Below are 9,933 nucleotides of genomic sequence, written 5' to 3'. Positions count from 1 at the left end.
TCCGTGGAAAAATTGGACATCTCTAGTCGGAAGGGGAATTTATATCGATGACCCTTTTTTAGGGGTGGAAATGAAAATAGTCCAACGTTAAAAAAAATGCTCGAAAAATGGTCCTTTGCTTACATCATCTACATGTGAAAGTACCAATTTGACCCGAAAATGCGCTCGAGGGCCTAACACTCACAAATTCTCGTTCCTCATCAGCACAATTGGAACCTTTTTTTTCGATTTTTTCCCCTTCATTTGTATTCTTCCTCTAACTTCTTTCTCTCACATCATAATGGACGTTTTTATCTTTGTTTTAACAAGTTCATCTTCTACAAGGTAGCAATGGTGATAATTGCGCTTGCTTTGTGATGAGCAATCTTTTTTTCATGTTTGTTTTCAAGGGTTCATCTTCTACGGGGTAACAATGGAGTTTTTTTCCCAATTTTTTTCTCCATTTTTTCCACTATGTTCATCTTCCTTTTCCATTCTTCAATACAATTTTTGTTTCTTCTGTTTTTTTCCAACTTGTCAAGCCAGGTCCAACATTTTGATCAGACTTTTTTTTTTTTTTTAAACAAACTCTTTTTTCATGTAGATCTTGAGAAATCAAAGAGAAGATTTTTTCTTTCTCACGCAAGTCTTGAGAGAAGAAGAAGCGAGGAAAGAAACGGGGAAAGAAGTGAAGAAAAAGAAGCAAGGAGAGGTTGGAATTAACTTAAAAGAGAGGAAAGAAATCAAAGAAAAACTTTGCATGGGAAAGAGAGGAAGGAATGAGACATCAGACCCTCACGTCGTTCATGGACCATTTTTCATTTACATCCCTAAAAAGGGTCATCCGAACAATTTTTCCAAATAAGAATGATATTGCCAATTTACAAGAGATGCAAAAGAATGTGGAACCATCAGATTGAATCCGGATTTTGAATTTAGGTCTAAGACATTACTATTAGTTTTTACACTCGATATTTTAATTTCGGAAGTTTGAGTATTTGTTATAGTGATTAATGAAACTTAAAGTTTCACTTGTTTTAAAAAAAATAAAAATAAAATTAAAAAATGTTTTTCTTTTTAAAGCTAAGAGTTATAATTTTCTCTCTTTTTTTTCCTCTCTCTCTTGTCCCATCCATGGCCTCTGTTGCTGGTGAATGCCCCCTTCTTCCCTAGTTGAAATTATCTGTAATAAGATAGTGACTACAATTGAAAAGGTCTTATCAATGAAATTTTCATTTATCCCACCAAATCTAAGTATTAGTAACAACTTCATTTTATAATTTTTTTTAAATTACCTCTCGTGAGAAAATGATTCCACAAACAAAGGAATTGCATAGTACCGTAAAAACGGATTCATTAAAAATCCCAGTCAATATCCAAATGCTATCGCCAACTCCTTTTTCCTTTGTCTTTCTTCTCATTTTTCTTCTCTTTCCTCTTGATCTCCTTTCCCCCTTCCCCCTTCCCCCTTTCCCACATTAAAAAAGAAAAAAAGAAACCCTCCTTTCAAATATAAAACGAGATAATTGGTAGTGATGGGCGATAGTGGCCACGTCTTAGAACCTTAGTTCTTGAACATTGACACAGTTGATAGAGCCTTGCAACAAAAATTTCCAAGGCATGTGTGTGGGCAACACACATGAAAAACGAGACATGCAACACAACAAGCGCAATGCTGATTGGCATGCATGCCTAGGCATGGCCTAGGCGAGTGGCAGCACACTCGAAGGAGAGGGGCATTGGGCACGCACCAAGTGATGGGTGACAAGAAATGACATGCACATGATGTGCGTGGGAGATGCAATTTTGGCGGCAGTTGGCTTGGTTGACTGAACAATCATTTAAGACGTATAAATGGATTGTTTAATCATATTAGGTAGTTATCCAAGATCATGAGTAGTTATCCATATAGGGATGGTAGTTGCCTAAGTTAGTGGTGAGTTAGTGGTTGTCCGAAATGTGGGCAATTACCTAAAATAGTGAAAAGTGGAGTAGTTGCTCAAGATATGGGCAGTTACTTAAAGTAGTAGATAATTATTTGAGAACATAGTAGAGAGCGAACTCTTAATTATAGGGACGTAGATGGTTGCACATCCTACTAGCCCACTTCCATGAATCTCCCCAACGACCACCTCAGTCTTGCCTATAAAAGGAGGACCTTGGCAGTTGTCGAAGGCATTCCTTTTGGAAGCTAGGGATCATTTGTATTTGTATTTCTTTGGTGGAGAATTCCATAATTCCTTGGGAGACATTGATTGGGGCGAATTTCTTTCTTGCAAGCTCGGAGAATCAAGTTGGGGCCATGTTGTAATCCATGAAGGTGGATTCTTGATGGATGGTTCTGCCATGGCATGTGCCACTAGGTTGTACATATTCATATTGTAATTGAAAAAAGTTGAGAGTGAGTTTCTTGTATGTTGGTTAGTATTGATCTTATGAGCGGCACGGTGCCAGAGTCATGACCGAGGTGACATTGGTAAAACTATTTTGTTCCGAAAATTAACCTACATGAAGGACCATTTTGGAAAAGAATAAATTTTAAACTGAGGAGAGTATCCGTAGGTCTCTGGGGGAAGGGGGAAAAAATTCCTCCTTCAAATTGACTCCATGACACCATGGAGGGAGACGAGGAAAAATAAGAGGGACAAAGAGGATACAGACAGAGGGAAAAATTAGATTAAAAGTATATTTTATTTTAAAAATTAAAAAAAATTAATATATATATATATATATTTAGAAAAATGTGTCATGTGAACTTCTAACCGTATTAATGAAAAACTCACCAGAACTAAAATGTCATCAAACTCAAACTTTAGAGATTAAAATGTTGAACTTGAAACATAATATCCAAAATACTAATAAACTTAAACCTAAGGATCAAAAGTTGATTATTTTTTTTTTTTTTTTTTTTTTTTTTTTTTTAGAAAAGAAGAACTCTAAATATTGTCAATGTAACACTTAATTATAGTCTAAGTTTGGGAACTTCTTGATTTCTTAGGATTATTTTTCAAAAAAACCCCAAACTTTCAAATTTTACATTAATACCCTTAACAATTTTCTAAAAAAGATTACAAATAAAGAAAATAATTGTTACTTGTTGATATATTGATGAAAATCGATTATCTACACCCCGTATTCCATCTTTTTTTCCCTTCATTAATACATCTTGCTCTCCTTCCTTCATTCACCAATTTCGAAAACTTCTCCTAGATCTTGGAGGGTTTTAGTTAATAAAGAAGAGTAGCTCTCGCATTTATAAACATATATGAACATAAATATAAAAAATTCAATATCCAAATATAGTCAATTTCTTTAAAATAATCTCGAGTCAGGAAAAAACCAATTTGAAAAAACTCATACGTATATTTACCCTCATTTTTTTTACTTTAGATATATCTCTTATTTTTCTCCTCACATGTCCAATTATTACATCAATTTTCTTAGCAACTAAGTAGGACCTAAAATCTCAGCAAAATCATATATTTCATAAAGTCTTAAAATCAAAATCTTCCATCAAAACTCAACAAAATGAACAACACGTCTACCTTGAAAATATTTGGATTTCGCTAATCATACAACTTTCTTAAAATATTTAAGTCCTAAGGTTTTTTGTGGTTTCATTATTTTATTTATTTTTATTATTATTTGTAATAGTCTATATATCTTCATTGAAGTAGGTAGTTTTAGAGATTGATGAAAGAAGGTATAATAAAAAGAAAATAAAATAAGAAAATATTAAGTAGATACTAACGATAAGGTCATCCTTTTATTTCATTTTTTTAAAGGTTAATGGTATCAATACTTTTCTAAGTTCAAGACACTAAAGCTTTTCATTCATATATTATTGGTTCGAGTATATTTGATTTTTTTAGGATAAATACCAATTATACCTTTTGGAAGTTCAATTTAAATCCTAAACTACTAACTGTATTTGCTACAACTATTAGTTTAGAGTTTTAAGTTGATACAACTCCAAAGTTTAGGGTTCAAATCGATACAATTATTAATTTAGAATTTAAATTGATACGATCTCAAATTCCGCCATATAAATTGATATTTGCCATTTCGTTTTGAAACAAATACAACTAATTTCTATGAAGAACTTATGGCCACCCCTAACAACAAAATTGGCTAGAAATTTACGACATGAATTTGATTTTAAATATTATGAGTTTGAAATTTATATTTCTCGTAAATTTCTTGCTATGGTCCACCTTCTTCGAGAAATTCATGAATTTTTAGTTAAATTATATAAACAAAAACAAATATTAAAATGCTTATTCTCTTCTAAATTTGACTTGATTTTTGAAAAATGGATATCAACAAAAAAAAAAAAAATTATATGTAAAAATAATGTTAGTTTTAAAAAATAAAAAATAAAAAAGTCAAATAATATCGACCAATAATAATAGTGTGAAACGATTAATTTTGAATGAAATCAGCATGTTTTAAAAGATTTTCATTAGTCTTTTAGTTAAATAAAATAAAGAACTAGTGGGTGAATATAACATAAAAAGGCAAAATAGGAAATTGTCAAAGTCTTTGTTTCATTTCAATAAAATTAAAAGTTCTGAAATTTGACACACCTTGCAATATTTGGATTTCGGGTAACCATTGATATTTTTACCCAATGATAAAATAAAAGCAGGTTTGGAATACAAATTTAGTCAAAAAAATTCAAGATGGTCTATTTATTCATTAATCACTTCGGCCCCTTTGATAATCATTTTTTTTTAAGTACAATAATTGAATTTTTAACCAAATTTCAAGACAAAAGAACTTTTTGAAAACTAATTTTTGTAGTTCTCAAAATTTGGCTTGATTTTTTAAAAATCATCGATGAATAGAGAACAAAAGAAGAAATGAAAACAAAAGAAGAAAGTAGTCTCCATAGACTTTATTTTAAAAAAATAAAAACAAAAAACAAAATTGTTACACATCAAATCCTTGAACTTTTATATACTTTTTTTAAGTACAAAGACCAAATGATTATACTTCTTTAAACATAAAATTCAAATTTACATCTAAATCAATTAATTTTTTTTTAATTTCACAATTGTCAAAATCTAGAGATAAAATAAAAGTAGATAACAAAAATTTGAAAATGAAAATAATACCTATAGATTTAATTTTCAAAAAAAAAATAAAAAATAAAATAGTTACAAAATGAAACCTTAATAACTTATAATACATAAAATTAAAGGTTCAAAAATCTATTATACGTAAAATTAAAAGCTTGAAGACTTATTAAAAACTAAGGTGAAATTATGAAGTATATAACAACTTATAATATATTAAATTAAAGGTTCAAAAATCTAGGGTGAAATTATGAAATATAGTGGTAGTTACAATTGCACCATAAAAAAATAGAACCTTCAAATAGTGTTAAAAAAATTGAACCTTCAAACATATACAAGTGTTAAAAACTAAACCCTTAAAACTTACAATAATTATAGAAATTAGACCCCAAATGATACAATTGTGGCAATATCTACAATTATGTAAATCTAATGGTCCCATTTTAACACTTAAGTTTGAAGGCCCAATATGCGATAAGTTATAAAAGTATATTGTAATGTAAGTTAGATATCAAATGTTTGTAGAAGACGAGTTATCAATCATAAAGACATTTATTGAAAAATCCAAAAAAAAAAAAAAAAAATTCAACATTATTAATGATTTTTGCAATTTATCATAAAATTATATAACATCTATGATCCAAATTATGCACAAACTCCAAAATTCAAGGACCAAACCTTATAACTTAACCTACAAAGATCATTAAATTATGAAACTAGGCTTACTAGTTCCATTAATTAAAGGGAAAGGAAAAAGACCACCCTATCTAGGTTATATCAATGAGAAGATTCTTAGCTATGGACAGCTGCATTTACATATAACCTTTAACTTTCCTCTTCCTTCTAAAAGAGAAAAAAAGAATGGAAAAACAAATACACTTATCCTTTCCTTATCGTTTCTAGACAATCCCAGCAAGCAACCGACACACTTTTTTAATAGTTTTTTTGGTTCCATTCCTGTGAGGCTGTGACTTGTTAGAATCACCCAAAAAAAATCACCTACCATAGTCAACAAATCATCAATAAATCATCATCATTCATACCCTCTCAACTTTTTATCTCAAGATTTTCAGTTTTTCCCTCCAAACAAAGCATCTTGAGAAAGGATTTTCTTCACCCTGAACTGGATGAAAAATAAATTCAATAAATGAAGCACAAAGAAAAAAGATAGATTCCAAGAGGGTTTATCATTTGAGTTCTTGGTGGGTCCCTACAGACCCTATCGACACCCTTTTGTCATTACTGTTTGAGAGAAATAAAAAGGATAAGTACTCAAAACAACTTCAAATCCTTTTGCTTTTAGCAGCCCCCTGTCCAAGAGCTACAAGACACCAGACTCCAGAGGGCTTTTGGCCAAAGCACTTCAGCAAACCCCATTAAAAAAAAGTTGTAAATTTTGAGTCTTCTTTCATATAAAGTCCCTCTGTTGTGACTTTCTTTTCTTTCTCATCATTCATCATCCTCTATTTCTTCCTAGTTCCTCCAGAAAGCAAGAAAAAATGGACCTCCATGAATGGGAAATCCTCTCTGATGATGGGTTGCTTGATTACAAAGATGATCAGAAGAAGATTGTTTCAGCTAAGAGAAGTTCAGCTTCTGATGCAAAGATTGTGTTTGATATGAACTACTTCCTGTGTCCATCAATGGATTCTTCCAAGCACATCAGCCAACCACCAAGGTCTTCTTCAAGATTGGTTAAACAACCGATTCCTGTTCATCTTCAATTGGACTCACCAATTGTCAAAATCCCAGATGATGATTCACTGGCACTGAAAGAAAAAGATAAGGAGTCCATGGCGATCAGTGCTATGCCATCAGCCCTGAGTGAGAAGGATCAGAAAGGAGCTGTGGAAGCAGATCAAGACACTGTTACTCAAGTTTTCTTCAAGAAAATGAAGGAAAATGAATTCGTCGACATGAAAATAGACTCACCCAGATCAAGTAACATAGGAACAAAGCCTCAAATTGATGTAGGGCATTATCAGTTTGATGATGGGGGTGAGGCAAAGGAGAACATTGCAAACTCACCCAGAATGAATTTGATGAACCAGAAAAGCAACAAAGAGAGTGGTGCAAACAAAGATGAGATGAATTGGGATGGATCCATGGGTGGGTTAAACATATTAAAGTGGAGTTTAAATGGGATTGGAGCCATTTGCTCCTTTGGTGTTGCAGCTGCCACTATTTGTATTCTGTTTTATGGAGGCAACCAACAAAAGCTGAGAATCCAGATCTATACCCATGATAAGGTCAGCAATTCAAAACTTTTATGTAATATTTCCCTAAAGCAGTAATGACTAAGCAAAATTTTTTTAGGAATAAGTGAAAATGTTCGGTCCATATAACCCATAAACTGCAGCAAAGCTTATTTCATAGCATTTGGTTGCAGAAATTAAAGGAAGCAGTTCAGCAAGCTAGTAGATTAAATGAAGCGATCTCAGCAGCAAGAGGACTTCCACAGACAAGAGCTCACATAACCGTTGGTGGACACTATGATGGGCTCTAAGGAAAGCTAAAAGTTGGCTCTGCCTTGAAGACAAACTCTAACACTAGAGAATGAATTGAGGTGGATGTGCCAAATCCCAGTTCTACCACTTTATTCAAAGTTTACCATGTCTGTACATAGAATTATAGCTTTAAGAACAAAAATAGGTTCAAGAATCCTGCTTGGATTATATTTGATGGATTTTATGCCAATACTGAGTGTTGTTCAACCATGAATTTTAAAAGGCTTGTTTGGTTTTGTTGGGTCTTCCATAGTGGTCAGTCTGGAGAAGTACAATATTTACACAATATACAGTGGAAATGAAAGAGATTATTTTAGCAAAACTTGTTGAAGCCTCAATATTTAATGGTTAAAACACTATTTCAATCTGTATACAATTACTCTGACATGATCTCTACATTATAGCTTTTGTCCTACTCCAATTAATGTAACCAACTAATAGGTCTTTAGCATTAAAGAATGACTTGAATCCTAATTTACCTTCAAACCCTTCTAAATCCTTTTTCTTTGATTCCTGACTGACTGGAAACACCTCAATCCAAAGAGCAATTTCCATCTTTAAGAACCAAAAAGAAATAAATTACAGGACCAGAGATTCGATTAAACATAAAGGTCCTTGCCTTGCGAAAGAAAATCAAATTTACTAAACTAAACCCCAACCATATTGTTTTTTGTTTTTTATTTTTTATTTTCGAAAAATAAACCTATTTACTCCAAAATTTCATGATTTGAATAAATAAGGTCTATCATGATTTTTATTAAATGATTGAATAATTTTTTTGAAAATTAAGTCTATTCCCCCCCATTTTTCATGCAATGGCTGAATTTTTAGTTAAATTTCAAAAAAAAATTATTTTCTTTTATTTTCAAAATTAGACTTAATTTTTTAAATCATTGGTAAAAGAAAGATAACAATGAAAAAATTTTAAGGTGGAAGCAAAGTTTATGAGCTTAAGTTTTCAAAAACAAAAATTCGAAAGACAAATCATTACCAAATCGACATGAAATTTAGGGGTAAATATAGGGCCTATAAGCTAATTAAAATCGCTTACATACAAGGCAAAACCATCAAAGATGAAGCTAAGTTCAAGCAAAATAATGAAATGGAATTGAGCGAGTGACCCACTAAATAATGGAGCAAGCAAAATCTACAAGAGAATTCTCTTTATATTCCTTTTTCTAGATTTGAACAGTAAACAATAATACGAAATTGATCAAATCAAATAATTCAGTAGAGAAAAACTTAAGAAGGGAAGAAATATAGAGCCTAATGAAAAGGAAAGAGATTCATGAGTCATGACCCACTTCAGAAAGTGAAAGATCAATGGTGGGATTTGAACTATTCACAAAATATCAAACCATGGCTTGACAACTTGACAAAACACCGTAGCTTCGCCCCATTTGTATTATTTACGCAATACATTGCCTTGAACATCAAACAATGCAACCCATTTACGTAATCAACCCCATTTTTCACAATCAGATTACCAAAGATGATCAAATTCCTAGATCAAGCAGAAAATCATTTTCGCTAATCAACAAAGCTTCGTTTAATCATTATTCAGTGTTAAACACTCGCAACAGAATCTAAATCTACATCCAGCACACCCTGATTCACCTAAAAAGAAAGAACACCCAATATTCGAGAAAGTTAACAAAACCCAGTTCAGATTCCTTATCAAAAGAGCTAAAAAGCGAATAGAATACAAAAGATGTTGGGGTAGGAAGAGAAATGTCCGAATCTATCTAGGAGGGGAACGAAAGAAAAAAGCGTTCGACTCCCTCAAACGGATTCGGCGATGGAATAATATTCAATAAACCGATCAATTGATGTAAGCCTTTGTCTGAACCAAACGGTGTTGAAGAATAATCTGTTCACCTTCTGGTTATTCGAAAGGCTAGGCAGGAATCAAAAGTCAAAACCATTTCCAGATTCAATTTTTCCCCCGAATCTAACAAACGAAAAGAATTAGCAACATTACAAGAAAGATCTTGAAGAAATTGCAATGAAAATACAAAGAGTGAGAGAAAAACAGAGAAAATTGGTTCATTGCTTGAAATTTTTTAAGTGAGTCCACTACGATTGAAGAAAGGAGGCGGGAACAATTTAATAGCGACATTTGATTTAGGGTTTCTATGTAGGGTTTATGTTTTGGGCTTTTCCGAATCGGGCCCCGTCTTAAATGGGCTGGGCTTATATCCGTAAGTTCGTACCAGTAAAATTACAGTATCGCCCTTCTTTTTTGAATAGCATTAGGAAATTACTCAAACTAACCTGAAAAATAAAAAATTCTTTTTCTCTCTTCTTCTACTTCTCTTTCTCTCTCCTCTAAGAAGAAAGATAGAGGTGAGAGAAGAAGAAAAAAAAGA

The 9,933-nt window shown here is 32.1% G+C and overlaps 1 protein-coding gene and 1 non-coding gene across 2 annotated transcripts; one reads left to right on the top strand and one right to left on the bottom strand.

Moving 5' to 3' along the window:
* Positions 1-6,338: 6,338 nt before the first annotated feature.
* LOC120073914 lies at positions 6,339-7,935 on the top strand. The gene is made up of 2 exons (XM_039026829.1): positions 6,339-7,306; positions 7,447-7,935. The coding sequence occupies exons 1-2, from the start codon at positions 6,557-6,559 to the stop codon at positions 7,561-7,563; spliced, it is 867 nt and encodes a 288-aa protein (XP_038882757.1). The 5' UTR covers positions 6,339-6,556; the 3' UTR covers positions 7,564-7,935.
* A 1,358-nt stretch (positions 7,936-9,293) lies between these two features.
* LOC120074836 lies at positions 9,294-9,465 on the bottom strand. The gene has a single exon (XR_005481115.1). It is a non-coding gene; the product is annotated as a small nucleolar RNA snoR138 (small nucleolar RNA).
* Positions 9,466-9,933: the final 468 nt, after the last annotated feature.

This window comes from Benincasa hispida, chromosome 3 (assembly GCF_009727055.1).
Source record: "Benincasa hispida cultivar B227 chromosome 3, ASM972705v1, whole genome shotgun sequence".
NCBI lineage: Eukaryota > Viridiplantae > Streptophyta > Magnoliopsida > Cucurbitales > Cucurbitaceae > Benincasa > Benincasa hispida.
Note: the sequence above shows the minus strand (reverse complement) of the source record. Positions and strands in the feature narration are given on the sequence as shown.